At 46.1% G+C, this 27,809-nt stretch overlaps 7 protein-coding genes across 11 annotated transcripts in view; 4 read left to right on the top strand and 3 right to left on the bottom strand.

The window, feature by feature from the left end:
* Positions 1 to 458: 458 nt before the first annotated feature.
* Positions 459 to 5,666, bottom strand: LOC118509881 (signal transducing adapter molecule 1). Its single transcript, XM_036051120.1, has 6 exons — positions 4,924 to 5,666; positions 3,131 to 3,291; positions 2,934 to 3,050; positions 2,569 to 2,844; positions 2,424 to 2,486; positions 459 to 2,165 (listed from the first exon to the last, which is right to left on the bottom strand). The coding sequence occupies exons 1-6, from the start codon at positions 4,964 to 4,966 to the stop codon at positions 534 to 536; spliced, it is 2,292 nt and encodes a 763-aa protein (XP_035907013.1). The 5' UTR covers positions 4,967 to 5,666; the 3' UTR covers positions 459 to 533.
* A 321-nt stretch (positions 5,667 to 5,987) lies between these two features.
* On the top strand, positions 5,988 to 9,715 carry LOC118509887 (palmitoyltransferase ZDHHC3-A). Of its 2 annotated transcripts, XR_004905947.1 has the most exons (3): positions 5,988 to 6,675; positions 6,803 to 7,591; positions 7,634 to 9,715. XR_004905947.1 is itself a non-coding variant. In XM_036051129.1 (2 exons), exons 1-2 carry the CDS (start codon positions 6,560 to 6,562, stop codon positions 7,494 to 7,496), a joined length of 810 nt encoding a protein of 269 aa, XP_035907022.1. In that variant the 5' UTR covers positions 5,988 to 6,559; the 3' UTR covers positions 7,497 to 9,715. The 2 variants fall into 2 exon arrangements, 1 of the variants encoding a protein (XP_035907022.1); XM_036051129.1 differs by having other exon boundaries at positions 6,803 to 9,715.
* A 620-nt stretch (positions 9,716 to 10,335) lies between these two features.
* LOC118511235 lies at positions 10,336 to 12,346 on the top strand. Its single transcript, XM_036054072.1, has 2 exons — positions 10,336 to 12,154; positions 12,222 to 12,346. The coding sequence occupies exons 1-2, from the start codon at positions 10,457 to 10,459 to the stop codon at positions 12,297 to 12,299; spliced, it is 1,776 nt and encodes a 591-aa protein (XP_035909965.1). The 5' UTR covers positions 10,336 to 10,456; the 3' UTR covers positions 12,300 to 12,346.
* An 85-nt stretch (positions 12,347 to 12,431) lies between these two features.
* LOC118511238 (dolichyl-diphosphooligosaccharide--protein glycosyltransferase subunit DAD1) lies at positions 12,432 to 13,113 on the bottom strand. The gene is made up of 2 exons (XM_036054076.1): positions 12,778 to 13,113; positions 12,432 to 12,690 (listed from the first exon to the last, which is right to left on the bottom strand). Exons 1-2 carry the CDS (start codon positions 12,983 to 12,985, stop codon positions 12,560 to 12,562), a joined length of 339 nt encoding a protein of 112 aa, XP_035909969.1. The 5' UTR covers positions 12,986 to 13,113; the 3' UTR covers positions 12,432 to 12,559.
* Positions 13,114 to 13,384: 271 nt separating this feature from the next.
* Positions 13,385 to 24,679, top strand: LOC118511236 (proton-coupled amino acid transporter-like protein CG1139). 2 transcript variants are annotated; one of them, XM_036054074.1, is made up of 5 exons: positions 13,385 to 14,049; positions 14,446 to 14,911; positions 20,087 to 20,849; positions 20,926 to 21,235; positions 21,304 to 24,679. In XM_036054074.1, exons 3-5 carry the CDS (start codon positions 20,099 to 20,101, stop codon positions 21,719 to 21,721), a joined length of 1,479 nt encoding a protein of 492 aa, XP_035909967.1. In that variant the 5' UTR covers positions 13,385 to 14,049; positions 14,446 to 14,911; positions 20,087 to 20,098; the 3' UTR covers positions 21,722 to 24,679. The 2 variants fall into 2 exon arrangements, with proteins under 2 accessions (XP_035909967.1, XP_035909966.1); XM_036054073.1 differs by lacking the exon at positions 14,446 to 14,911 and having other exon boundaries at positions 13,396 to 13,473; positions 13,702 to 14,049.
* LOC118511237 (protein fuzzy homolog) lies at positions 21,917 to 26,140 on the bottom strand. The gene is made up of 3 exons (XM_036054075.1): positions 25,897 to 26,140; positions 24,736 to 25,826; positions 21,917 to 24,448 (listed from the first exon to the last, which is right to left on the bottom strand). The coding sequence occupies exons 1-3, from the start codon at positions 25,972 to 25,974 to the stop codon at positions 24,391 to 24,393; spliced, it is 1,227 nt and encodes a 408-aa protein (XP_035909968.1). The 5' UTR covers positions 25,975 to 26,140; the 3' UTR covers positions 21,917 to 24,390.
* A 502-nt stretch (positions 26,141 to 26,642) lies between these two features.
* LOC118513468 (signal-induced proliferation-associated 1-like protein 2) overlaps positions 26,643 to 27,809 on the top strand; it is an 84,796-nt gene continuing 83,629 nt past the window's right edge. Inside the window, exons 1-2 of one of the 3 annotated variants that reach the window (XM_036059259.1) lie at positions 26,658 to 26,731; positions 27,452 to 27,749. The gene's annotated coding sequence lies outside the window, so the exon portion shown is untranslated. Of the gene's footprint in view, positions 27,750 to 27,809 lie in introns of all 3 variants that reach the window. The other 2 variants (XM_036059260.1, XM_036059258.1) reach the window with 2 other exon arrangements.

Below are 27,809 nucleotides of genomic sequence, written 5' to 3'. Positions count from 1 at the left end.
ACATGCGTCGAAACTAACGCCCACCCGAACCCGATGCCCGCCGTCCTTCTCCCTTTTAGCCGGTAGCAGTAAATCACACTCGGGCCCACAATTCTTCTATACTGTGTCGTAAAACGTAATGTATTCAGCATTATCATTATTAGATTATTAGATTATTATTGCCAGCAAAACAGGGGTTCTACTATTTTTTTTACTGCACAATCCGTGGCAATTGTGAAGAATGAAGAAGATAGCGTATGCTTTTAAGAGAAAAAAAACCCCACCGTGTCCCAGCAAAAAACAGGAAGCGGCTCGGGACATTTTTGCTCCTTTTTTTTCGTAAAGGGATGGAATATCATAAAAGACAGCACAACACAAAAGGCGCAACACGGCTCAAATATGGCTCAGAAAAGATTAGTTTAACAAAAACCGCTAGAGCGATCCCCACACAAACCCCCCCCCTCCCCTCCCCCTTTCAGCAGCTCCAAACTTGGTCAATTTTTTGTTTGTTTGGAGATCAGAGTGATCGATCGATCGACCGAACCCCGGTGCGCTTACCGCTGCTGCTGATAGATGGGAATGTTTTGCGGTCCCGGATGGTGATGGTTTGTGTTGATCGACAACGGTCCACCACCGCCGACGACGCCGGGCCCGCCGGGCGGGAACATGTTCATTGGACCGCCCATCATTGGGCCGAAATTTCCCATCGGTGGTGGACCCATCTGGGGCATGAATTGCGGTTGCTGTTGTTGCTGCTGCTGCTGCTGCTGCGGTTGCTGCTGTGGTCCTGGTGCGGGTGGAAAGTGAACGGGCGGCATATTCATCGGTATATGTTGGCTTGGATGAGGATGGTGTTGGTTCAGGTTCGGTTGGACCGGTTGGGTGGATGTAGGCGGTGGTCCACCGGACACGGGCACAGTTGTTTGTTGTCCGGGCTGAGATACTGCCGGCGGCTGTTGCTGCTGCTGCTGCTGCGGTTGAGGAACGTAACTAGGATAGCTGACGGGTGGCTGCTGTCCCGATGGTCGCATTTGGGGAAGCGTATGCTGATTTGCGTTTGGTGGGCCTTGCTGCAGTTGATGGTGCGACGAAGGACCGACGGACATACCGGAGACAGGCGGAGGCGACGTAGGATTCGCAAACCCTTGCGATATCGCACCGTGCTGCTGCTGCTGCTGCTGCTGCTGTTGCGGCTGAGGCATCGGCGGACCGGTCATATTTGGCATCGTCTGTGGAGCAACGGTCGCGCCGGTCTGTTGATTGCTAGCGCCAGCCATCGAAGTGGTCGGGGCGACCTGCGAAAGCATCCCATTGCTGGTGGGACCATTTTGGGGCCCTTGCCCCGGATGTGGCTGATGGTGATGGGGGTGCTGCGGTTGTTGGGCCGGCGTCGGAAACTGTGGCATCGTACCCGTACCCACGTTCATTTGCGTCATATCGTGTCGCAGGTGGGCCATATTGTAGCCCGGCAACGACGGTGGTCCACCTACCATCGGATACATCCCAACACCGGGAAGGCTCTGGTACATGGCCGGCATACCACCGTACATCGGATTCATCGAACCACCTGCATACCCGCCGGGCGGTGGAGCTCCCACATAGCCGCCAGCCGGTCCACCCATCGACATCGCCATCATTCCCGATCGGTCCGGTTCGCGCATCAGATTATGGTACAAATTAATCGCATCCACCAGATCACTGCTCAACTGCGTCAGCTGCGCATGCTTACGGTCGACCCGCTCCAGTTCCGCATCAATCATCGGCCCCATCTGATTAACGAGCTGCTCGAGCTGCAACATTTCGTCCGTATCCTGGGACGGATCTTCCGGGTCCGCTTCGTGTATCAGATGCAGCAAACGGTCAATCTTTTCCTCATTAATTTCAACCGTAGCCGACTGTAACAGTTGCTTCTGTTGCCCGTCCTTATCACCGGCGCCTTCCAGCTTCGATTCATCCGAAAATTGTACACTCTTTTTCGTACCCTTGCCGGAGGATGCCGTTGCGAGCGATTCGGGCTCGACGGACAGATCCGCGGTGACAAAGTTGGATGGGAACAGGCCTTCGCCGCGTTGGTTTTGACCCTTCCACCAGTTTGGGTCGGAATCGTCCAGGACCATGATGATTTCGCCTGCCTGGAACGTTAGCTCGTTGTCTTCGGCCGCTTCGAAATCGTACAGTGCGCGTACCTGTTGAGGTTAGAGTGAAGAATATTTGTAGTTAACTCGTTTATGGTGCAGGATTTTCGATCAAATTGTTTAAGGTGCTTTGCTGCCCCTACTGGTCGACACGGACTCGTTACACCCCCCCGGGTCGACCCGAACTCGTTGGAACTAGGAATACGACCCGTACCAGATTCCAGATCTCATACAGATGGCTCCAACACGGTAGTTTCGGGTCGACCCGCCCATCACTAATTAGGATTCCGAAAGTCCGATTTGTCTTACCTTCCTTGGTTCTGCCACGGGTGCAGTGGATAACAAAGCGGAAGGATACAGCGACGAAGCGGTCTGAAAAATGCAAAAAAAATCATATTATTATTGCTTCCCTACACTCCCATTGGTGTTTGGTTGGCAATCCTAGCTATCTTACCGCCCCGGACGACGATGACATCATCTTCGGCGATTGCGTGTTCTTCACTTCCTTCAGCGAAAGTTCGATCGCTTTCGCAATGTCATCTTCCTCTTGCTGACTAGACACGACGTTCGGATCTTTGCTGAGCGTCGTTTCACGCTTTGGTGTTGCCGATGGGTCGCTAAAGTCGTGCCCCTCCTCGCGCAGCTTTTTGTACAGCGAAGGAATTAGATCGAGCTGCGGGTCGGACTTGAACACGTCCTCTGCCCAGCGTTTGAGGGTAAGCTTTAGCTTCTGTACGGCGTACAAAGATGCAAAAGGAAAGGTAAAAAGTTGTTAACAAAACTGATTGGGGCAATCTTTTTCAACTCCTCTCCACTTACCGTTGTCACTTTTGGCTGACTTTTCTGCAAAAGCTTCTTAAACTCGGTCTCAAACTCCCGAGAGGCTACCTCCAGATGGAACTGTTTGCCACAATTATTAACGCACGCATCGAGCAGCTAAAATGCAACAGAAATGTATTGAACGATTAATATTTGTACAGTATCTTGCATTAAACAACAACAAGAAAAAACCTTACCGTAATTGCTTTCATCACCACATGAGGATTGGGTGAATTTAATCGTTTCATTACACATTTTAGACAATCCTTCGCTGTCGCCGTACCATTGTTAACACGGTCGCAGATGTCCAGTATTAGACCCCAATTTTCCGTCGTATTGTTTTCGCTGGTCGTTTTCTCTGCAAAAAAAAAAACAAATAGGAAAGAACATTAAACACTCGGTTTATATTACATCTTGGAAGAACAAGCGTCACCAACAACATAAGATGATCGAACCTAGAGCTTAGCTTCTAGACGGCTTTAAGCTGTTACGTTAAGCAGTCTTTAAGAAGAAATAGGATTATTTACTGATCAATTTAAATCGTAGTTCCGATTTCAAGAATGTTCCCTAGACAATCTCCTCGTGGAGGAAATAATTCATCAACAAAATCAATTAACATGACTTGCATGTCTCACAGCTACCGATAGCAAGCGACTGCTCAAGCTGAATAATTACTGAATATTATCAAAAAGTTTTCACGCTCAAAATAAACAAACAAGAGTTGCATCTGCGGTTAGTGTTGACCGCGTATCGGTCGGGTCATATTTCAAACTAAGCATTCGTTTGCTTGAGTGTACGGCTGTGTGCAAAACCCGTATCATTTATCGCCAACAATCATCAGCGTTAAAATGTAATGCTATGACGAATGAATAGTCTGCCGTTGGGCGTAAATCGGGAAGCGAATCCGTACAAATGACTCATGCACAGCCAAAACATTGGGCCGCCAATCATACATTATCGATACGAAAGGAATGATCCGGTTTCCTGTTTTTCGGGCCTAAAATAAAATTCCAAACACAAAACACTTTCGGTTAGTGATAATTGAAAATTTGGTAAAAACAAGGTCCAATTGGGACAGAGCTAGTTTTTCCACATTCGTACAAGGCATTCTGAACCGTCTGCGAACCGGAGAGCGAACGGTCGATTAGAACTTGTACGGTTTCCGGAGGTCGCTCTACGGGACACCTAGAGATAAGGTAGTCTACGCAATGGGTGCGCTGCCTGCTGTATTAGTCAGCGTCTTGAGCTGCGTGTTTGTTTTTGTCAGCTTCTCGATGGCCTCATCTGTATCTTCATGCACACAGTGAGCTGTACCACTGTCTGCTTGAATGCAAAAAAAGGGGTTAAAGAACATGTAAATAAACAAGCGGACAACAGTGGTCTGTTGTGCCAATTCTAGGGCTAAATAAAGAGTGCTCCAGCAATCTGGAACAAGGGCGATCATTGACGGTACTATCTGTACCATGGAACCGGATGATCCGCAGTTACTAGACTGACGATGTTTGCAAGGGTAATGCATTCTTCCTTTTTCCCATCGCAGTAGGCTACGGTTTTAGGTTTCCGTTGCCCCCCCACAGGGTGACCTGCGTATATTGATTTTCTGGCGTTCGTTAACAAAGCAAGCTTTGCACAAGTTTGGTCGCCCGTTATCAAGGAGGGTTGGTATCACGTCACGGCTTTACCTAACACGGTTGACCTCTCCCGAGGCAGCGCGCGCGGGCGAGTTTGCTACCCATTCATCTACCCATATTGCTCACCGTGACGGGAACACCCGGCACCAAACCAGTGCACATCCTAATTTAATTAATAAACATCAATTGCAGGAATGCGTCGCGATATTGGTGCGTTTGGATGCGCACTAGTACGTGCCACTCTAGAGGGTGGTTTAAGACTTGTTATTGAGTCGTCACATGGGATTGTGACCGAGTGCGCGAAGTTGTTGTCCTTCGCAAGACCGAGTGTCACGAGTTGTCCCATGTCCCATACCAACCTATATCCGCGTTCAGTGAAGATGACGTTCCAAACAGACTCATGTTTGCCTCGGCGATCCGGCTGTGGATACTACGTTGGGATACTTTCTTCCTGCTGCTGCTGCTGCTGCTGCTATTGCCTGGATGTTAGCAGGATCCTTTTGTACAGCGCCACGTACATGCACCAACAGACCCCGAAGACAGTGTTTCGGGTGTGGATGGTACGCCCGTCGTTATCAGCGGGTCTTTGTCCGCGCAGGGGAGAAAGGAAGGACTCCCGTTTTCGGGTTTCTCCAAGTGCTGCTCACTTTCACCCTCCTCAATACACACGCACGCACATACGATATTCACACTTCAACCTTACCCAAAAGGACCACTGCAGGTTGTATTGGGGATGTGATTTTTTCTTTCTTTCCTTCGGTTTCCACCCTCCTTTGTTTTCACTTCACCACAAATTGACGTTCAGCCCCGTCCGTGCAATTTATGCTGCTCGGGAAACGCGATGCAATACTAATTTTGACTGAACCGATAATTTACACCTTCGCTTTTCGCACTCCCGTAAGCGCCCGTACAAGAACACTTTGCCCTGGATGAACGACAAACTCACACACACACACTACACTGTACTACGGTGCATAATTTTTCGGGGGAAAACTGTGATTGCGATGGTACGGTTCCAAAAATTGTACTTTTCTTCTCTCTGTGTGTTGTAGAAGGCGATGATGAATCAAATCGACAAACCATGACAGGTTGTTCTTCTTCCACTTCTTCTTCTCTTCTTATTTTTTACTTACTTTTTTTTATTTATCAGCTGTCATAATACGCACAGTGTGAAATGCTACACTGTGAAGCGATGAGCCAAACCGGTTTGATTTAATTTATTGCTTCACTCTTTTGTTTAAAATGAAATGGGAGTGTCAAAAGAGTTGGACAAAATGCAATTTAATTTTAAGTTTCTCTTATCATTACTTTCACGATTGCACCCTATCATAAAATATCAAAATTTTGAGACAATTTTAACTTAATTTTTGCGAAGCTTCATTTACAGTGTACAACCTGACAGTGACAGTTCAGCTGGTGCGCGTATACGCGTATTGTTGCGGTGGCTCGCGTACAGTGTGTGTGTTGGGGGCAGCAAATTTGAATTGCTCTTGCGCGAAACAGCGCATCTGCTGTTGTATTTTGTCGGCTTTGTGGAGCAAACTCGCTGTCAAAAGTCGGTCCGGAAAAGGGTGATTAATTCGGTTGCCGATAATCCTACCCTCCAAAAAAAAAACCAACAAGCGATGGAATTGTGAACGGCCGTGCTTTCGACGATGGTTCCGAAGCATGATTGCGCTGTGACGATGGTTGTGGCGTATTGCTGCAGTGTTTTCGTCATCCCGTAGTGTTGTGTTGTGTAGTGCACGGTACAGGGACGGTTGCTGCGGGCCACAGGGGCTACCCGCGGTAGGAAGTAAAGTTTGTGGTCTGTTTTTTTTTGTGTGCGAGTGATTGTGTGAAAGTGTTTTTCTGTGGCCGGAGGGACGGCCCTGAAAGGCAACAACAGCAAGAGCAGGGCCAGCGTTTATCAATTACTCAACCGCGACTGTGTAGTACAACCGCCAGCCTTGCCAGCTAGCTACCAGGCCGAAGGTGGGGGTCACATTTGCTAAGATGGCTTTCGTCAAAGATCCCTGCGGTATTGTTTGCGTGCTGGTCACCTATATGGCTGTCCTGTACGCGGACTATGTGGTAACGCATTGGATAATACTGCAAACGATGCCCAACAGGTACGGTCCGTCCCGGTCCCATCTTGTAGTAATGATAACAATTATCATTATGATACCAGCACCCGTCCCTTCGCACAGCAATCTAATCGTTTTTGTTGCTAATATTTCATGCATTCCCTACTCTCAGTCTATGGGCACCGTTTCATGTGGTTGCGTTCAACACGATCGTGTTTCTGCTGGCAATGGCACATCTGAAGGCGGTCCTGCTAGATCCGGGTACGGTTCCGTTGCCCCAAATCCGTATCGACTTTTCGGACCTGCACTCGGAGAAAAACTATGGACACGAGCGGGAAGAGTGGACGATGTGCACCCGGTGCGAAACGTACCGTCCGCCGAGGGCCCACCATTGCCGGATCTGCAAACGGTGTATCCGGCGCATGGATCATCACTGTCCGTGGATTAACAACTGTGTCGGCGAACGCAACCAGAAGTATTTCCTCCAGTTCCTGATGTACGTGTGTGCGCTTGCCGTTTACTCGGTCGTGCTGATCGTAATTTCGTGGCTGTATCCGTGCGAGGATTGTCACGTGGACGTGTCCCAGGCACAGAGCCGCATGATGCACAGCGTGCTGCTGTTGCTAGAATCGGCCCTGTTTGGGCTGTTCGTGATAGCGATCATGGTCGATCAGATGCATGCGATCCTGTACGATGAGACGGCGGTGGAAGCGGTACAGCAGAAGGGACCGTACCGCATCCATCGGCCCAAGATGGCCCTGCTGGCGGAGGTTTGTGGCCGGGGACATCCGATGCTGTGGATGCTTCCCTGTACGAGCTTAAATCGGAAGCATCACGATGTGCCGCTGCTGAGCCACGATGTGTGAATCTGTACGGGCAAGCTGTGTAATTGTAGAGTAGAGAGGGAAGCAATTGGCCGCAGCGGGAAAGGGGAAGCACGTGCAAAACACGAGAGAGAGATAGAGAGAGAGAGAGAGAGAGAGAGAGAGAGAGAGAGAGAGAGAGAGAGAGAGAGAAGACAAATTCCTACCAAATGGAAGGCTCACCTAACCGACAGACCGACAGCCAGCCAGCCAGCCAGCCAATTGGCGCCAAGCATTTGCGAGCCCATTTGCATGATCGTGCATTTATGATCGTACGCGTGTACCCTGCGCTAATTAGCGTTTTTGTTTTTGTCTTCCCCGCAAAAATCCATTACCCCGGGGGCGGGTGTGTTTTGTGTGGAACGTTCCCATGGTGCAAATTCCTTCGCGTGACCAAAGACTCGGGCAAAAACAGGGTCGTGTATTGCTGCCCCTTATCGACGCGAGAATACGCGAGGCTCTAGATCGTTGCATCGTTTTCGTAATGTTAATTTATTCGCTTTGCCGTTGTTTTTCTGTTGGTTCTTACTATTGTTTGGGGCAGCAAAACGGGAGTTTAGAATTTTTTGAGGCTTCTTCCGATTCCGTCAGAAGCTTGCGTAAGGTATTTAAGCAATAGCAGTTTAACTTTATTCTTAACTTATACCCCCTACCCGCGGGACTGGATGAACTGGATAATCTTGAACCCTAAAAGGGACTGCATTACAGTCCAGTCAAACAAACAAAAGAATTGTCTAGGAATTGATGTTACAATCTTGTGCACCAAAGTAGTAGCGGGAGCCGAACCTTAAAGAACAACTGCTGCTAACAACACACACACACAGGGGTCAGGGTGTATTTTTGTATACCTTTTTCAGTACTAGCTCGAGCCTGATATTATAATTAACTTATAAAGAAAAAAAACCGCAATCGAGTTAAGTTAGTAGTATTAGGGAAAATTGCAACAAAAGGAAAAGGAGGAAGGTTCGGTTCTGTATAGCTAGATTTAATTTTGTTTGTAAACCTTTTTTTTCTGTCTAGTTGTTAGTAGAGCTCGGATTGTGTTTAAAATAGCTATCACGAACAAAGTGACCAACCGTGGTTTCCTATTGAACGACAACTCTCTGACCTCGTATTGAACAAAAGCAACAATCACGAAACGTTAGATGCATTTAACACTGTTGCCGGTTTTATGCCTTATCGTAGCGAACATCGCGCACATCCCAACACACCTGCGATAGGCAATAGATAGGCACAAGCTCTCCAATTCATTTAACCTTTTTTTTCTCTCTCTAGCAGAAATCAAGAACCACATCCTTTCGATCCCGCTCGATCGATTCGTAACCTCGAGCTTAAACTGCTTCCTATTGTTGATTACTTTCTAGACTTTCGGTTGTGTTGTGTTAATTGTGCTCAAATCAGTCGTTCATCATTCGCTTCGTTTTCGGAACTCCACTGGAGGTTGTGTTTGGTGTGTACATACGGTTTATAGTATTATGAAAAAAATAGCGGAAAACACCGAATGTATTTTTAAGCTCATCCATACCGCTTACAATTTAGCACCTTTAGCTTACACGGGTATGTTGCCACGGGTGTGTTCGGCCTTTTGTTTCTTGTATTCAAATATTTAATTCTTAAAGCACACGTGTGTGTTTAACCACTTCTCGAAACCATTATGCACGTAGATTTTGCAAAAGGCAGACCGATAGTTTAAACTGTGTGTATGTGTTTAGAAATGAGCAATAGCGACAAATCCAAATCCCACTGCCCACTAGAGTGGGCCCCTACCGAGAAAACCTCTGCTGGCTCGCAGTGGCTGTAAATAGTTGTTCATCCAATTTTGAGATTAATCACACCATCATTTCGAAAGAGGGACCGCATTGCGGTGTAGCTTTTTTAACAAAGACAAACAACAACACTACTAAATGCAGGAACTGTATTCCAAACGGTGTACCCTTGCGCAACAATGAATATGTGTTTTTTTTGTAATACATCCGTTTTACACAGCAGCAGCAATAGTAAACTGCTGCCGGAAACTTATACAAACAGTAGGTTGAGGAATGCGTCCTGAGAGTAGAGAAGCATCTACCACGTTTACGCCCGTTTTTTCGTGAATGGACTCACCCGGATCAGCAACAACAACAACTAATACTACTACTGCATCAATATTATACTATATAAATATATTTTGTGATCCACAAATAAATGTATCAACCTGATGTGCAATTAAATGTGCTTTCGTACGATTGTGTTCTGGTTCATTTAGGTTAAACCCTAATGAGAAATTAAGACAACTTCCATTGGATGATGTAAGTTTTGTAGCTAAAGCATGTGGTTAGGATTGAGCTGTTTTTTTTGCTTAGATTTTTTGCAATACTTGAGAGTGGCTAATGGAAACCTGCTGGAGGGCGGGTTTAAATCACCGACCAAGAGCCCTCATCAGCTCAGCCATCTAACATCGCTAGTTCATGAGAAAAAAAGTTCTCGTCGAAGCAATTGTTGTTCAAGCAGGCCCAATGGATGGTGCTATCCGTAATAGAGCCTTCTACGAGCGAGTGAAAAGATAGCCCTCTACGGAGTGAACTTTACTGGAGGAGTGCACCTAATTTTCGAGAGCTGGGTATTAACAACTGATTTCGGTAGTGGAAAAGAGACGAAAAGGATATCGCGATGGAAGCCAGAGCAAGAAGAAAATTGTGCTATCGCTACGTGTGGAAAATAGAGCCATTTCTGAGCTAGGAGAAGTTAAATGGGTTATATACATCCACCAGCACCTTTTTCGAAAAATCCAACTGTGCACGTGTTCAAAATTCAAACTCAATGCGCACTATGCCACCTGGGCACACAAACAATGCTTCATTTTGACAGCTCCACCCATCACATTCGCGCATGCATTTGTTTACCGCGAACCGCGCTTGTTTTGGTGAAGAGAAAAGGTTGCAGGTGCAACAGAACCGCATGCAAAAGTTTGTAAAAGTTGTGTAATGTTGCGAATAGTTAAAATACTTAGTTCGCCGGCCACGGTTCCGCTAAAATGGAGCCCATCGCTCGGCAACTTTCGGGCCCGGTTCGGTACATTCTCACCGCGTGAATTTCAGTACGAAACATCGGATGGCGAAAGTGGCACCCTGATGCACCGGTTTTCCCGGCACGTGTCCCTCACGAAGCGTGATTTCACCGACAAGACCAAGTACGGCTTTAAGGTGTGCAACTTCTATCCCCTGCCGGACGTGAACAGCTATGGGCAGCAGATACGGGACCTTGGGACAGCCGATTTGGCGAAGCTCATTACCTTTACGACGGATTTTCGCAGCAAAACCGATTTCCGCTCGTACACGGAGATTGTGAATGCGCTGGACGAGGAGTGTGTACGCCGTGTGCCGAATGCCACTACGTACGAACTGTTGGAAATGTTGCACTGTTTCATGTACCTGTTGCCGAACAAAATCGCCCAACTGAAGTCGTACCAAACGGCCATACCGAAGCTAATACAGCTGTTCGGGGGGGAGTCGGAAAATGAGCGTGATTTCCTGTCGATCGTATTCTTTCTCGGTTTGTGGAAGCGCAACAAAACGGGCACGATACTGATGAAGGAATTTCTTCAGCAATACCTGGACCGGTACCTTACGCCGGATCTGACGCGGATGGATTTCATCATACTGGCAAACGCGACGTACAAAACGAGCATACGATTGGTGGATGCATCAGAGGCGTTCAAAAATAGGTTAACGCAAGAGATCGTTGAATTCCACAACGAAGACGATTCAGCACTGCTGGTTACGTTGATTAAATGTGCCCGAATGAATCGGCTTGCGTCCGGTGAGATAATGGATAAAATTCACTCGTACACCGAATCGAACATTACGCACAAGGAGCTCGACTTTCGTGGCCTTTCGCATCTTTTCGCGTACGTAGCGGACAATCGGGTAAAGGATGACGCCCTGACGGACCTTTTCGTCGAAGGATGCTGGACTCGATTCGAGACGGAAGTTCGTACGCACGGATTCGAAACGCAATCACAATCCTGCAGGCCAAAGGATATTGCAACCTTCCTGTGGAGCTGTGCCACACTAGGCGTAACGATGGAACGATACAACGACATCAATCTGAACATGCTTGAGAAAGCAATCCGGCTGAAAGTAGACGCCGGTGAGTACCGGTACATCTCGGACGTGCTTGTCGATACGATCCTTTCGCTGTGGATTTGTGATCGTAAGTCGATTGGGCTGTTTCGGCTACTGTTCAAAGATCGCGCACTGGTGCAGAACCTTCGCAAGGAGCGTGCGAAGCTCGAATCGAGAAAGGATCTTCTGCTCACCTGTGCAGAGATAGACCTGCCGGATGCGATGGATTTGATGAAATCGATCAGAAAACCGACCGGAGATGCGTTTGCACTCAATCGTCCTGCACAAGAGTTTTTGCAGCGACAAGGCCTAAAAAAAGTAGCCGAATGCTTGCAGCGGTTGAAGGATTCAAAGGAGATGCCCATATCAAGCGTGAGCATTAATCTACCGGTGAAGCATTTGAACATTGCTAGTATTTTAGTGAAAATGAGTACGGGTGGTGAAAAGAATTTGGACGTTCTGGACGAGAAGCACTGTCTGAGCGATGGGGAATCGCCCGTAGGACTTATGAAACTAAAAACACGAATACTGAAAGATAAATCGGTCGACCATGCAGTGGTAAGCAGCTGGCTGTGAATACCCTCTATCGAGAGATTTATAATAATTGCTCACCTTTCTTTTGCAGGTCAACATCTGTAGGTTTGATACGCCGGATTCATTGCAGGAGGAATTGAAGCGCATTTTGCTGGAGCCAAAGCAGTAAAACAATTGAAGGTAGTGCATACTATTAGAGCAATAAAGCTTCTTAAAGCGTACTGAAACAGTTTCAGAGCTAGATAAGAACGCTTTTCAAATAATTCGGATGGCTTACTATTTCGTAGGCTAAAACTCCTCCTTCCAAGCCACCGTTTGGATTTGTTCACTCACGCTCGGTCATGCTCTGTATTTTTACCAATTTAATTTTATCAACTTACAACATCTAATTGCATCCTTGAATGCAGCCCACCAGCGGTGGATTTGCTTCTATCCAATGAAGTTGAACACGACCAGGTGCAGAATTATGTGTGCGAACACAAAGTCAGCGAATCCACGCTCGGGTGAGATTCCGAAGAACTGTTCCTTGTTCTGGGGGTTCGACTGGAGGCGAAGGCACACTGGTGGTGGGAAAGAAAAAGGAACGGGAACGGTTCCAGTTAGCAACGGCATCATGAGCCGGCAACCGAGTTTCGAGTATTACGTACCACCCAGCACGAAGCAGCTCACCGTGCTGATGAACCCAGCCAGGAAGGAGTTGAACGGGAATGTTCCAACGAGGCAGCAGTAAACAAACTGCGTGATGCCGGTCAGCAGAATGTACAGCAAGTAGGCGTCGACAATTTTCAGCTTCTTGGGCGTTTTGTGCGTGTACTCATCGTAGAACTTGTGCAGCACTTCCGTGAGGTTTTTCATCGTGAATTGTTGGTTGTCCGGAAGGGTGTAAACTGTTTTGTGGAAATTTGTGGAATATAGCAAATGCACCGACCGTAGATCTTCTGATTGTGGTAAGGATTTTTTTTCTTTTTGTTGTATTTATGTGACGTGTGCCCTTTTGGTTGTTGACAGCTGAAAAGGCTGCATGCATTATGTTTATACTGCTTCGTTTAGATTTCTAGTTGGAGTTGGGTAGAAATTTTCAGAAAACCCTAGTTTTATGTCGTCAATTGCTGGTTTGAAAGGGGTTTGTATTCTATTTTTTCAATAATGAACAAATTTCACACGAGAAATTGAGCTGTTTTAACTGTTTACACCAATTTTTCTTACTAAGCATGATTACTCCTGCGTAGACCATCGCCTAATCGACCTGCAAGGCCGTTTCCGTCCGTCAATGTTGTGACTTGGGGAGCGCCAGTCGCACACAGCACGCAGAGCTACGGGGAAAACACGGCACAAGAAAATAGGTGTTTATTTTCCCAATCCGAGTGGGTGCGGAGTTTGGCCGAGAAACATTCCCTAACGTGCGCTGGTAGCAGCACTACAGCACGCAGGAACCTAGCCGTGTGTTGCTAAACGTTTGATTAATGCGAAAAAGAGGCTTACATCTTTGTTCTGTTAGTTTGTGTAAAACCTCCTCAGTGCACCATCCATTTGTTTGTGTTGTTCCTTCGTGGTCTTCTCCTTTGTTGCAGATAGCGAAGGGCGATATATCGTGCAATCTGCTGTGATTTAACCACCCTCAGCGCATACAAAGTTGGGTGGCATTTGATAGTGATTTGTTTGCAGTGCACCGATTCGCATCACGAGTGTTTGTGTACCGAAAAATGGTTGTGTTGTGTTGCTAAAAGTGTTTGTGCGCAGTTTGCTAATCTTTCTCCGCTGATCGAAACGAAGTGTCCTTCGCTGTCCCACACAGTGTAGCGTGCGTGCGTTTGAGCAGAAAGAAATAGTTTCTGCTGTGTGTGTGTGTACGTGTTTTTTTTTGCGTTCTTTACTACCCCGTCACAATGGAAGACTTTACCCCGCTGATCAATCTACAGGTAGGATTCTAATTTCCACCAGATGCTATCGATTTTGTCAATTTTCCGCTCACGAGTAGGCGGTGACATTCCACAGGAGCACAACATAACCATGGTCCCTTGCCCTGTGTTGTTGTTTTTTGCTACCTGTGCCCTTTGATACCTGCTACTACGATGATGTGATTACCACCACCATCAGAGGGCATCGCCCTTTTGTAGCGATGGAAGAGGTGGAAATGAAAAACGAAAACCGGCCCCTTAGCTACCCCGGGAAACCCCGGAAAAACTGATATAAATTATATAATTCACGTGCGCCTCGTTTCTTCCACATGGATAGGAATTATTTTATGTTGTGTTCCGTTTTCTCCTAGCTTTATTATTTCAATGTTACGTTTTTCCGTTTTTCTATCTTTATAGTTTCACAATTAAAACTATTGCTCATCGTCGTACCCGTCGTGGAAAAATTACAGCTGCAGAAACCGTGAAAATAACCGGAAAAAAATTACAGATAACTGTGGGTGCAACAACTGTACGCGATGCTTCTTCTCCCACTGCCACGATAACAACCGACCAGCACAATCGCCTGTTGACTCACGTCGGAGTCGTCGCAAAGAGAGAAAAAAAAAAGTTTTCCATATAATACTGCCACCAGCTCCTCGCAAGAAGTTTGAGATAAAACTGCACAAAAAAGTGCAATTGCGGCGCACACACACGCATAAGTCTGTTGTGTCTATCCCGGAACGTCCGGCCGAGAGTAAAGCTTGGTGCCAGTACCAAACAGGAAGACGAACGAGCGCGCGCGCACACACAAAAGAGAGCGGGTGGCAGATACACCCGCATAATTGTGTTCCACCCGGCAAAAAACGGCAGAATTTAATTGTTTGTAAGTTTTTTTTTGTTTAGTGTCCTATACTTTTGTTGTAATTTTTTCTTTTGCACTTGTTTTCCGTTTTGTTTCCTATTTGGTATCCGTTTTTGTTTTGGTTTGGTTGGTGTGTATAGTTGGTAGATTGCAGACACTTTTTTTATGTTGGATGCTGTTGCACCTTTTCCAGGATTTGCACATACTGGCACCAAGTGCACCCCCGGTTTATACACTAAACAATCTTAGAAAATTATTTTTAAAAGCACTATGAAGCACATATTCAAACCCCAAAAGGAACTGACGACTGATTCCCTGTACAATAGCTATTCACAAACTTGCTGTAACCCCGCACTATTCAAAATCAATTTATACAACGTGCTCTCGTCCGATACGGGCACCCTGATGCCGGTTGGCAGCTTTATACTGTTGCTATTACACCGATAAGACTCCGTTTTCCATTTGATGGAAAGCAGAACCAGGGCACGAATACGATACAGCTGATGTGTCATGCTAATCGTTTTAAGGCTATCGAAATCATTTTTGCTCTCTTATCGCGCCGAGCGAATCAATAAAATGTTCGCCGACGACTAAGTGTAAATGTGGGTGGTATGTGCTGTAAAATTTTGAAACCCCATTTTTTGAATGAGAAATTATTTACATCTCACATCCTTTCTTCAGCAGAATTAGGGTCCTTTTTCTTTGTGAACGGGAATAACTCTCCGGAAGGGTTCGTATAGGGATGTAGGTGGTGTGATACACGGCCCCGATCGATTTAGACCGGAAGGATGGATGGTCAAAGTACGGTGGTGAAAGAACACAACCTCTACAATCTTATCTTGTGTTGGAAAAGTCGGATGCTCTACATTAAATGCCTGGTTCCGTAGGGCCAGGCTTGTCAAACTTATGGAGCAAAGACATTTTAAAAATGTTGACTATTGTGAACTGGATTTTTGGTAGTAAGTTTCAAAATTGGACAGTCAATTTTGACTGGACCTGCACTTTCAACATAATTATAATATATAATTTTCAATATTATAATGTGCTGGGAAAACCTAATCGTCGCCTAATGGCCTTTTTAACGAGCAAGTATTTATTAAATCGAGCATTTCATCAATTTTATGGACACAAAAATCTTTCTGTAGAGTGAATACTATACGCCGCTTGTTTTAAAAATTCGAACATGCCATGCCTCTTTACGCAAAAGAGTACTAACTTCAACTTCAAGAGGGATCCAGAAATCATTAGGCTTCTCGTTAATTTATTAAATTTATTATAAAAAATGGTTATTTCTCTTCTCACGAAGGTTGCCGTTACAGACAGAAGATCTCCGCTGAAGAACGCTGGAAAGTTCTCATTAGTTCCAACAATAACTAGAAGAAAGATCGTGGTTTGACCAAGTAGCGTGAATTATATTATTTATTTAATTCGTTTGGGGGGGGGGGGGGGAGGGCATCTATTCAGACTTTAGCCGAGGTTTAATAGAGATTTCCTTCGTGATAAAAAACATAAATGATTATTCTCTTTAATATCTTACTTTTCATAGAGTTACACTTATTCAAGAGTTTGACAACACTGACGGCAGACCAAAAGGTTATGGTTTAGAAACAACCCCCAAACAGCTCATTTCTGCTGATGCCCGATGCTATGCTTTATGAATACAAATGAGAAGCTTAGCACAGCGGCGTGCATGGTGCGAATGGTGCGGAACTGTACAGACCAGCATCCAATCCTTTGCCCATTCCATCCAGCCGGATGGACACTAACAAGACGACTGGGTGATAAATAGCGGGAACGTGTTGCTAACAGCACAGCACTATTAATTGGGATGGTGGATGCTCTCGTGTGTTATTAGTAGTGTTAAGTAATTTGTTCCTTGTTCGGAGGAAAACACGGCAGTAGCCAGAATCCATGCTAAAGGGGGACAGGTTGTGGGTCTCGTGATCGTTAGCCGTCCCCGTTTGCTTTCGTTAGACACCACATAATGATTCATTAGCTTATATTTGTATTTGATTTAGCGTTCAAAAGAAAAAATAAAGCAAACACACAACATTGAAGAGTGTTAAACGAAATTTCTGAAACATGCGGTGTGTTCATTTCGTTATTGTTTCTTTGTTATTGGTTACAACAAAGCCAACGACGTTTCGGCACGTGGTCAGGCGGGCTAAAGAAAGGAAGCAACACACGACGACACGCCAAGCCGCTAACGCACGCTTATCAGGTTAGCAAAAGGGCGTATAACCGTTCGTAATTCGTTCTACATTCCATCCCGCCTAGGAGGACTCTAGGCAGAAGCTGTGAAGTTTAAAGTCTTTTTACCCCCGGCAACACGGGCGGCCTCGCTGAGCTGAATCAGACGATTGATTGGTTCTGTGAACATGTATTGGGCAAGCCACCACCGCCGTCTCAGTCAGCTGTTTGTGATAACAGCCAAAAATTGTGCTAATTGAACCGTTTTGAAACGTTTTTGTCTACGTTGTCGGGAAGCCGTTCGGAAGCGGAGCCAAAGCACACAATTAGCTTAGGTTCAATGAAACGCTCGGAATGGGCTTGTAATTATTAAACAAAGATTAATGTTAACTTTTTCAAATTGTTGAAGTCATGTTGCCCGAGTGGGCGTAATAAGCGTGTCTTTGCTTTGCAATACTTTGCCCCATCCTATGTACTTCTGCTTCCTACGCACTACCTGATTTACCCGTAGTAAAGCAGTCAGCCTTACGTACGGGGAGGCGGTCTGGATGGGATTTGAACCCCGGTCCTGCCGTGTAAAGGCCGGCGCCGCTGTCGCTTCGGCCACCGGACCGCCCTATCTTCTTCCCAAAATTATACAGTGCTTCAGTTTAGTAAGAGCCAAAAACCACCGGAAACATCCCCATTCACAAGCACATCAATGGTGTTATGGACGACTGTGAAATGGTGCGTCACTTAAACGAGGATACCATTAGTTGGGCTCGCTGTACAGATGGGATGTGGAAATTGACGTGGATGGCTGCTTACGTGGGCGTTTTTTTTTCTTTTTGGCATGGCAACACGCCTATAGCGGGGAGGACACACGCGTGACGAGACATTCGTAAGAAGGTGCGAACGAACCACGTTTTTGCTCACACACACTCCGGGGTCAGCTAAGAGGCTTTCGGAGGGATGATGGGACGACATTCATTCGGTAGAAACCATATCAAAAAGAATATTTGATAGGATGTGCGAGTGTGTGTGTGTGTGCTACAAATGGTCAGAATCTTATTTTATGTGACACGTCTCACGTCGGGGGATTTAAGGATGTCAGTGCGTTGAAGATAGACTGAGACTTCATCACACACATCACGCTTAACCGTTGGGTCCTGTTTACTATATTTGATATCAATTTAAAAAAAAGTATTTTCACACTTCTATTTATTTTTGCGAAATGTTCGTATACAGAGAAAAAAATGTATATAAATTTTTAAACCCAGAAAATGCTGGTTCTTCTCTGGTGCGGTAGCTATCAGGAGGCATTGTTGCTCGACATTCCTCGACGGTCGGCACCACAAATGTTGTAGGAATTTGAGCGATTTTTTTCTTCTCTTTCTTTTGCTCTGCTTTCTTCGAGCCAAGTCTTTCGGAATGTCCTGAGGAACGGTGGTGGAACAGAATGTAATTTTTACCATTTGAATTTGTTGGCATTTTGTGGCACCCAGCAGTGCCAACTTACTGGCCCGGCGTCTATCGTTTCCAGCTCGCTCAAAGCACGTAGGTGGAAGTGGATTCGTTTGTGGGATCGATTTTATTTTGCAACGTTTGTTTAAATTTCGATTTTTTTGTTTGTATTTATGGATGCAAATTGAAATTTTCCCCACTTATTTTCATCTACATAATTAGAGCAAGATTCTAAATAATAGTATTCACTTTAATGTAGTTTTTGCCTTCAACCCCATCCTTTTTTGCCGGATGCTTTGGTTTGCTTAGTACACACCTTCCGGCGGGTTTACGTACTACCCACCACCCCAAATTTTCCCGCTTATCAGTCCGGACACTGCTGCGGTGGTTCTGGCTGGTTTGAAAAATGCCCTCCAGCAAACCGACGCCGCTGCTTGCCAAACTCTTCACGCTATCATGCGCCCCGGGGGTTTGTGTCTCTTATCGTTGGCGTTGTTGTTCAACACACACACACACACAAACCCATCTCGTGTCCGTTGTCCGCCGGTGGCTTTGTGTTTATGTAGGACAAATAGAGAATCGCGCCATAAGGAAAATCGGTGGTGGCTATGTACCTGTTCCGACCAATGCTCAGAAACGCAGGCGGCTCACAACAACAACCCTCCGAAGTCTAATCGGGGTGGAAAATTTTCATTCCCTCTCACCTACGGGTGGAGTTTTTCGGGTGGAATATGCCTGGGTCTTGGAGATAGTAGAAATTTCTTTGACCTCGGGTATGGACAAGACGATAAACGGCATTTGTTTGAATGGAAGCGTTTGAAGTAATTAGAAATGTTCGCTTGATGGGAAATGTTTCTTCTATGCTTTTTTCTTCTTCTTCTTCTTCTTCCTTGGCACTACAACCTGGAGAGAGGTCTCGGCCTGCCATTTCTGGCATTCAGTGACTTGATATTACCCGTAGCAAAGTAGTCAGCCCTGCCAGTACGAGGAGGCGGTCTGGATGAGATTTGAACACCAGTCCTGCAGTGTAAAGGACATTCAATGCTGGACTTATCAGGCAATCCAGCTACGGGTAAAACTAAGCCAAGGAAACTAGACATGGCAAGCGGAAACTGCTCGACGAGGTTGTAGTGTCAAAGAAGAAGAAACTGTAGAAAAGATGTGCAAGTTTACGAAGCAAGAATATTAATAATGACGCAGTGAAGAACGATACCAGTCTATTGGTTCTTTGTATACCCTCATATTTGTCGGGGTTGGTGTTGTTGGTCTGGTCTATAGAGACAACTGGATGTGTCCTTAACCTCTTTTGCAGATTTCCCAACCTAGCCTGTGGTAAGAAAGATCAAACGCAAACACAGTACTTCTTGGAAGTAGCCTGATGTTCGTGCATTGAATGTGATACGCGTCTTGGTAATCTTGGTGTGACGATACATCCCTATATTATATCCACCAATTAATCCTTGAACTGTTTCCTGGGCACCTGCACTACTTTCACCCAAACAATAACACATACATGAATGCTTTTCCGACTTATAATTCCATTCCCCGTTTATCATCCAACAGAGCGCCCGCAAGATGAAAAACGAACGTGAACCCTTGCTGGGCAGTGCGGCCGACGGCGCAAGCAACGGATCGGGTCTGGATCCTTTGGCCGAGCATCAGCGACTTCTCGCCCGGCCCGACCTTCGCAGTTCGCCCGAAAACATGATCGTCGACGCATCGAACGATACGGACAGCTTGATGGCCAAGGAAGACCCCACGTACGGGTCGTCGTCGGGCGAGCCGTACGAACCGTCGATGCACCGCACACTGGAACATCCGACCACGAACCTCGACACCATGATCCACCTGCTGAAGGGTAACATCGGCACCGGCATCCTCGCAATGCCGGACGCATTCAAGCACGCCGGGCTGTACGTCGGCCTGTTCGGGACCCTGCTTATGGGCGCAATCTGTACGCACTGTATGCACATGCTGGTGAACTGTTCGCACGAGCTGTGCCGGCGGCTGCAGGTACCCTCGCTAAGCTTTGCCGACGTGTGTCAGCGTGCGTTCGAATCTGGCCCGATCGGGCTGCGGCGGTACTCGAAGCTGGCCACCAATCTGATCAACATGTTTCTGGTCATCACGCAGCTGGGGTTCTGCTGCGTGTACTTTGTGTTTGTGGCGGCCAATTTGCGCGAAGTCATCGCGCACTATTTCTTCGATCTGCACACGCGTGTGTATCTGCTGCTGCTGCTTATTCCGATGGTGCTGCTAAATTTGGTGAAGAATTTAAAGTACCTTACACCGATCTCGTTGATTGCCGCGTTACTGACGGTTACGGGTGAGTCGTTGGAAGGCAAGGTTGAGCCCGCAAGGAAGCTCCTGAAGTTAAACGATCGTTCTCCCTCTGCTTGTAGGACTTTCCTGTACCTTCTACTACATGCTGCAGGATCTGCCCAACACGCATACCGTCAAGCCGTACGCCACGTGGGCCCAGCTACCGCTCTACTTCGGTACAGCGATCTACGCGTTCGAGGGCATCGGCATGGTACTGCCGCTGGAGAACAACATGAAAACACCGGAAGACTTTGGCGGCTGGTCGGGCGTGCTGAACACCGGCATGGTAATTGTCGCCTGCCTGTACACCGCCGTCGGTTTCTTCGGTTATCTGAAGTACGGTGATTCGGTTAAGGGCAGCATTACGCTCAATCTTCCCGGCGAGGAATTGTAAGTAAAGCCTGGTTCGGCACTGATTCGATGTTTAATGAACTTCCTTTGCTTTTCCTCGCATGCAGTATTGCACAGCTGGTGCGCATCATGATGGCACTCGCCATCTTTTTCTCCTACTCGCTACAATTCTTCGTGCCGATGTCGATACTGAGCGTGCACATCAGGCGACGGCTGCACACGGAACAGTCGCGACTGATCGGTGAATATCTAACCCGGGTTTCGCTCGTCGTCTTTACCTTCATACTGGCCGCCATGATACCGAACCTCGGGGCCGTCATTTCACTCGTTGGAGCGGTCAGCAGCTCTACGCTGGCCCTTATCTTTCCGCCACTGATTGAAATCGTTACCTTCTGGCCGGACAAGCTGGGAAGGCACTATTGGGTGCTGTGGAAGGATGTGGCCATTATGGTGTTTGGCATACTGGGATTTATCTTCGGCACGTACACCAGCGTGGCACAAATATTGAACCCGGATTTGGTTTAAAAAGGCAGCACAGGCGGATGATCACAGGGGGGATATTGGACAGCCGTGTACATTGCGATATATGTATTGTGTTTGTTTCGTTCGCTCGTTTGTTTCATGTTTCAGGGGGTTTTTTTCTAGTGTGTTTGAGGGTTTTTTTGTTGGGGGGAATCAAAATTAAGAATCACATAATCGGTTAAAAAAACCAACCTTATAACCAGCCCTAGTGGTATTTCGATGATATGAGCAGGTCGATTTCTCTCCTATCGAATAATTAGACATTGGAATGCAACGATACAAATCATCGTTCCGCTAGTGTACACACAGAGCCAAATGCTTCCATCTTTATACGAAACCGTGCGCTAGAGTCTAGAAAACATATGTACACGGTACTGACTAACCATTAAAAACGGATAATAATTGTAATCGTATTGAAACATTCAACTGCAACTAGAATGCAAACCCCGAGGGAGGGAGAGAGAGCGAGTGGAAGGAAGGGTTGCTAAAATCACATGTCCCGAGTGATAGGATCCAAAAGGCGCATGACAATAATATTTACTCAAACAGTGCGTGCAATGCTGGAATGAATGTGTAGAGACTATCAGGAACACTTCAGGTTAAAATCTCACCTCAGATAGAATGTAGGCAGCCCCGTGCGGCATAACTAGCTTAGTTGGACTTAAGCTTTGATTTGTTGCCAAAATTTAGAAATTATCATATTCTCCATACATACAATCGTACTTGCCCTTGAATTCTAGTATTGAACCCAGATGGTCTCTGATAGATATAAAAAGAGATGGTCTCCGAAGATTGCACCTCTGAGTCGCGGATGGCTCTCTCTAGCCTCAAATTGAAAAGAAGACAGGCAGGCACCCTTGGTGGTAGTCCTGAGGGCCCTGAGAGTTTTCCATCCACCTTCACCACCTGCCATGTGATGTGTAAAATTTTACTAAGTTACTAATTTTAGCTAAGCTAGATAGAACCCGCAGCTGCCTATATTCTATCGAGAAGTGTTATTAACTTAAGCTCCCAACGGTCTCTACAAACGGCAACATCTATTGATGGTGATAAATACTGTAAAAAAAAACGTGTGGAAGGAAACAATAACTAAGTTTAGCGTCGATATTACCATTAGCATCTTTGTAGCATTTAGATGTTGTGGCGTTCTGTTCCGATCACAAACCGATGGGGCTGCTGCACCGGGTTGACAATCAACCTCCGCACAGCACAAAGCTACTACACAGCGCTCAAAAATATCCTCATCCTTAGTCATCTATCTGTAGCAAACCATAGTGTGGCTAGTAAGCGGAATACGAAAAAAAGGCTGTTTACAATGTTTTCCGTTCTGTTTGTTGTTTTGTTGTGTTTTTGGTGTGTAAGAATTAACTGTGCGTCCGGCGCTAATAGGGCTAACCGGCGAACCCGGCATATATCTATAGACAAGCGCAGCATTATTTATTTGTAAGCGCAGTGATGTGCATGTGCGTGCGTATCAGGGGATGGAAGAGAAGCCTATTAAAAGTTCGGGGGAGCTTACCGAAACGTCTTTAAACTCTGTTAACTATTCTACTCTATCTGTTCTGTTACTAGAAAATTGGTTTTGGTGGTGGACGTTTGACTCGAACGGAACGAATTTATAGCAACGAAGAAGGGAAGGAAATGGAAAATCAATTTCTAGCTGTTTGGTTGTAACTGTAAGGCTAGTTCCTCTTCCATTATTAGGTTATTTCAATTGTACTGGACAATAACGAGCAGGGGGTGTAGTTTAAATGTTCGCTTCTTCCGGCTATTCTTTACCTTCCTCTATATTTCTTTTATTTCTTTCTGCCACTCTTCTGACCCCGTTCCATAAGCGTAAGCCAAATTGATATAATTAGTAAGCATAGAAAGCAACGTCCCCTAGCGCCCACATTCATTGCCCCCATTGCAGCGCCCTTTACCGGAACTGAACACAAGCATACGAAAAAAACACAAACAAACGATTGATATTTTACTTGTTTTATTTGCTCAACCGAGAGTGGGCAAGTGGGCTTCAATAGTGTAATATGGAATATAAATAAAATGCGGATTAATGATGTGTATCCTAACGTGGGGGATTAAAATAAATTTGCCAACAGAGTTCTGAGAGTCCGGTCCGGTGTCAAAGGCAATAGCGGCACCGGTTTTCATACGGCAGAACCAGGATTCCAAATTCCATCAGAGACCGCATACAGAGCTGATTACTTTACTACGGGGTAAAATTGAGTCACAGAAAGCTTAAAAAGCCAGGCTCGAATCTTTTCGAGGTTGTAGTGTCAAGGAAGAAAAAGTGCTACGAGAGTCTGGGTGACCCGTAGATTAAGAAATAAATAATTGTCTACCCTACCGAGACAATAGCGAGCAGTTGCTACTCCATTTTAGACACAGCTTGGATTGGGTAAGGTCCTCGATCACGACATGCCATCTCGGCTAAGCTATTTGACCGCACCGTTTGCAAGGATGCTCTGTCACAAAGATAAAGGCGCAGTTTTTGCTCAACTGATCGATCAGGACAGGACGCTCACAGGGACCTTCGCGTGAAAATTCTATAAACTCTGTCCACAGCTATTAATCCATACGTTAGGTGAGATGATTGATTGATGATAAATCCTCTTACAAGTACGATCACATCCATTTCAGTCGTTGATCAGTGTCGCCCTTCGATCCACACGCTACCAGCACACATCCTTATCCGATATCAACGTGTTCAGTGTTTTTTGTGTTACTATCCTATTTAGCCAAGAAAAGAAGAGGAAAGAAAAACCCCGGAAAGGGATAAGATTGAATAATTGTAAACAAAGAAACAAGGAAGGGAATGAACAGTGGATATTAGTGTAAGCGTTTCCGGTGTACCGTATCGTTACGATCACGTGGACACCGGGAACGGAAACGGAAAGCCCAAAACTAAATAATTGCAAGCAAACGTGTAACCGATGATAATAAAATATACAATTTTAACTAGATAGTTTTAAATAATTCATTCGACCGTTTCACTCCGCTCCCCTGTTACTACTTACCGCATGATGTGCGTTGGAATGGCGGACGTGTACAGCACACACAGGACGTTGCTTCCCTCGATCAGGGCGTGACATTTGTGATAGTCGGAACACCAGTACTGCTCGAGATTGATCACCCGATCACCTTCCCGCAGCGTGTCCTCCATCACGTCGACCGACTGATGGAAGAACGATCGCAGAATGTCCAACCGATGATGACCGGACGGACCACCGGTGGACATCGTCGTACCGGACGGACGCACCTTTCCACCCGGATTGTTGTTCAGCGCTTGTACAGCGCCCCGTGACATGACGTACTTGGCGTGTTCCCGATTTAGCAACAGAAAGCCCAATATGTGCGTATCCAGCTCAACGGTCGTGGGGAAACTTTTCGGATACTTTTGCTCGGCCGATATCAGCATATCGAGCTCACCCATCCAAAACTGTTGGCTTAGTCCCTGCAGCACATCATACTTCGGTTCCGCGCCACACAGCGCACAGATGCTGACACCCTGCGTCAGCGGAATGCTTATGAAGCGATACGCAATGCTGGGTGATTTTTTCGGCAAATAAACTGGTACATCTTGCTGGATCGTGCTGGAAGCGTTCAGCAGCAACATCAGCAGCTTTCGATCGATCACATCCAAATCCCACCAGCCTTCCGTACCGCATGCGATCCGCTGCCGGACCAGAATCGCACAGAACGGTGACCCAATCTGGACGCTGAATTCGTTCAGCTTCGTCAGCATGCCCATACTTTCCGAGCACAGCACACAGTCGACGTACCGGAAGAGATCAGCCTCCACGACCTCCAGCAGCTGATCGATCAGCGGGTAATAGTTCTTGAGCTCCCGCTTAAAGCGATCGATGTTCTTGATCTTCTTGATCGAATGTATGCCAACGCAAAACACCATCGCCTGGTAGGAGTAATCGAGCAGCTGGCGAAGCGTCTTCTCCGTGATGTCTCGCGCAATGCCGATCATCACGATCGTACCCTCGAACTCTTTCCACATGATCATACTATCCTCCAGGTAGGTGATGGGTAGATCAACACCCTGCGATTTGCAAAACATGTGCACGCCATTCAGTGAGGCGATCGTCGAAAATGGAAGCTACAAGATGGTAATGAAATACTACGTTAGCAGGATGTTCGTCGTCGAACGCAATCGTGGCTCTATTTACATTTTCGCTATCGCCTCTTTTCTTCGAGTAAATCGGTACACCACCATCCGAGGTAAGGCACATCAGGTGTATGGACATGCTGGATTCTGTGAACTTTTTACGATAGCAGGCAATAAAGTAATGAAAAAAGGTTAGTTGTAAATAAAACAAAATTTTGTAAACAAAACAGGCTGCAACAGGTTGCACTATACGATCGACGATCGTGAAAAGGCCAGTACGCGCTGGGCTATTTGACAGCTACGATGCAAATGAGCAAGATGGCCGTCGTTCAGTTAAGATAAAAATGTATAAAAAAGATAAGAATGCACAATATAGTTTTAAGGTCATTTGTTTGGAAAAGAGCGAGAGTGATTCATCACTGATTGAGTGAGTTGGGTCTCATAATAATCGAATTGACCATTGATTGAAAGGAATTATTTAAAAAAATAAATTGAGGATATTCACTATTACTTCGCAAAAATGAAATTAATTCCTGTGTTTGCGTTCGTTTTGAGTAACATTTTAGCATTTTTTTCTAATTCAAACAAAAAAAAGACCAAATGTTTTGTTTCGAGTTTACTCCAAGCAGCGTGTGATAGAGCACGGCCTCAGTCGGCAGGCAACTGCCAACTGTCAAACTTTTACTTCGAGAGCGGGAGAAAAATAGAGCAAGCGAGCGTGAACCGAGCGAAACGCTGAGAGAGAGAGAGAGAGAGTGAGGAGATCACGCCGCGTCTAGACCGAAAGAGAGCAAGCGTCGCTTCTCCACTTTAGTTCGAAACGTCGAAGTGTGCGGATGTGTCCGTGTTGGTTCCCGCGCTTAAGTTCGGTACGCGTTCAACAGTCTCTTTTTTGGGTGCGTTTGTTGGTGAACAATACAGTGCGATCACTTTTGATGCATTTCTTGTGAAAAACCGATTGTTTCGCGAACGTGTTGTTTTGATTTTCCACCAGTGAAAACGGCGATCTGAATTGTGCCTTTTTTGTGTAAAGCATCGCAAATAGCCACACACACACATACATACATAAGCGCACGTCCGGTTGTGCTGAAGAATTCCAGCAGTGAAAAGCAACAAGTTACGGCGGTGCAGTATGAAGAAGTAGAAGAGATGGTTTCAGAACGCGAGGCTCCTGTAGCTGTGTAGTGAGAAAAGTGGTGCGTTCTGGTACGGAAAACCGGTAGAAGAAAAGCGATGGCTACTCAGTTTATATGACGAATGTGATCATCTGCATTTGTTGGTGATTGTGGTGTGCTAAGTGTGTTCCGATTAACACCAATCTTTTTCGCCCTTTTCGCACGCGGTTTGTGAAGGTGGTTCTGGAAGAAGGTTTTTAGTGTTTCTACTGCACACATACACACGCAAATAAAAGTGCATCCTGGCTCCCTCCCCCAATAGAAGCATGCGAAAGTGCAAGCATCCGTATGCAACTATCAAACGACGACAACGATACGGCCAGCGAGAATAAGTAGCGCAGAAAAGCGCATCGGAAGTTCATACACAGGCAAGAGTGAAAATATTAAGCAAATTGAGTTTAAGAAAAAGAGTGTAAAAGAATATTACCCTCCGTTTGGCAGGCAGTTGTGATTTAAAGCGAAAAAGAAGTGTACTACGTGCAAATATCGACGATCTAATTAGATTTTTTGGTGTCGTGTAACGCGGGCGAAAGAAAGAAGAATCACACAGTGAAAGAAACCGTGGCGTTCCCGATCGAAAGCTGCTAAAAACCTCCCGGATATAATAAAGTGCCCGGCGATCTATTCTCGCTCCCTTCCTTCATTGTTGCGCGAAGGCTAGAAGAGGACAGCAAATCTGGCTCTGTTCTGTGTTCCGGTGAAGCAGCGCTTATCGTCGGATTCTTCGGATGTTGTGAATGTAAGTACTTGCAAGTCAAGCCTTTGTAGTGTTGTGATGAGCCAAAGGAGTTTTTAGCCA

The sequence above is a fragment of the Anopheles stephensi genome, chromosome 3 (assembly GCF_013141755.1).
Source record: "Anopheles stephensi strain Indian chromosome 3, UCI_ANSTEP_V1.0, whole genome shotgun sequence".
In the NCBI taxonomy this organism is placed as follows: Eukaryota; Metazoa; Arthropoda; class Insecta; order Diptera; family Culicidae; genus Anopheles; species Anopheles stephensi.
Note: the sequence above shows the minus strand (reverse complement) of the source record. Positions and strands in the feature narration are given on the sequence as shown.

What these genes read in the sequence shown, in the direction of transcription:
- LOC118509881 (XM_036051120.1), bottom strand. Translation starts at nt 4,966, where the DNA reads ATGAGTCTGTTTGGAACGTCATCTTCACTGAACGCGGATATAG. An exon ending in GTCAGCCAAAAGTGACAACG is followed by an intron (nt 2,845 to 2,933) that starts GTAAGTGGAGAG and finishes TACGCCGTACAG; the next exon opens with AAGCTAAAGCTTACCCTCAA. An exon ending in CCGTGGCAGAACCAAGGAAG is followed by an intron (nt 2,166 to 2,423) that starts GTAAGACAAATC and finishes TAACCTCAACAG; the next exon opens with GTACGCGCACTGTACGATTT.
- LOC118509887 (XM_036051129.1), top strand. Translation starts at nt 6,560, where the DNA reads ATGGCTTTCGTCAAAGATCCCTGCGGTATTGTTTGCGTGCTGGTCACC. An exon ending in CTGCAAACGATGCCCAACAG is followed by an intron (nt 6,676 to 6,802) that starts GTACGGTCCGTC and finishes CCCTACTCTCAG; the next exon opens with TCTATGGGCACCGTTTCATG.
- LOC118511235 (XM_036054072.1), top strand. Translation starts at nt 10,457, where the DNA reads ATGTTGCGAATAGTTAAAATACTTAGTTCGCCGGCCACGGTTCCGCTA. An exon ending in AATCGGTCGACCATGCAGTG is followed by an intron (nt 12,155 to 12,221) that starts GTAAGCAGCTGG and finishes TTTCTTTTGCAG; the next exon opens with GTCAACATCTGTAGGTTTGA.
- LOC118511238 (XM_036054076.1), bottom strand. Translation starts at nt 12,985, where the DNA reads ATGAAAAACCTCACGGAAGTGCTGCACAAGTTCTACGATGAGTACACG. An exon ending in GAGCTGCTTCGTGCTGGGTG is followed by an intron (nt 12,691 to 12,777) that starts GTACGTAATACT and finishes TCCCACCACCAG; the next exon opens with TGTGCCTTCGCCTCCAGTCG.
- LOC118511236 (XM_036054073.1), top strand. Translation starts at nt 14,017, where the DNA reads ATGGAAGACTTTACCCCGCTGATCAATCTACAG. An exon ending in CCCCGCTGATCAATCTACAG is followed by an intron (nt 14,050 to 20,086) that starts GTAGGATTCTAA and finishes ATCATCCAACAG; the next exon opens with AGCGCCCGCAAGATGAAAAA. An exon ending in CGCGTTACTGACGGTTACGG is followed by an intron (nt 20,850 to 20,925) that starts GTGAGTCGTTGG and finishes CTCTGCTTGTAG; the next exon opens with GACTTTCCTGTACCTTCTAC.
- LOC118511237 (XM_036054075.1), bottom strand. Translation starts at nt 25,974, where the DNA reads ATGTCCATACACCTGATGTGCCTTACCTCGGATGGTGGTGTACCGATT. An exon ending in AAAGAGGCGATAGCGAAAAT is followed by an intron (nt 25,827 to 25,896) that starts GTAAATAGAGCC and finishes ACCATCTTGTAG; the next exon opens with CTTCCATTTTCGACGATCGC. An exon ending in ATTCCAACGCACATCATGCG is followed by an intron (nt 24,449 to 24,735) that starts GTAAGTAGTAAC and finishes TTGGCTAAATAG; the next exon opens with GATAGTAACACAAAAAACAC.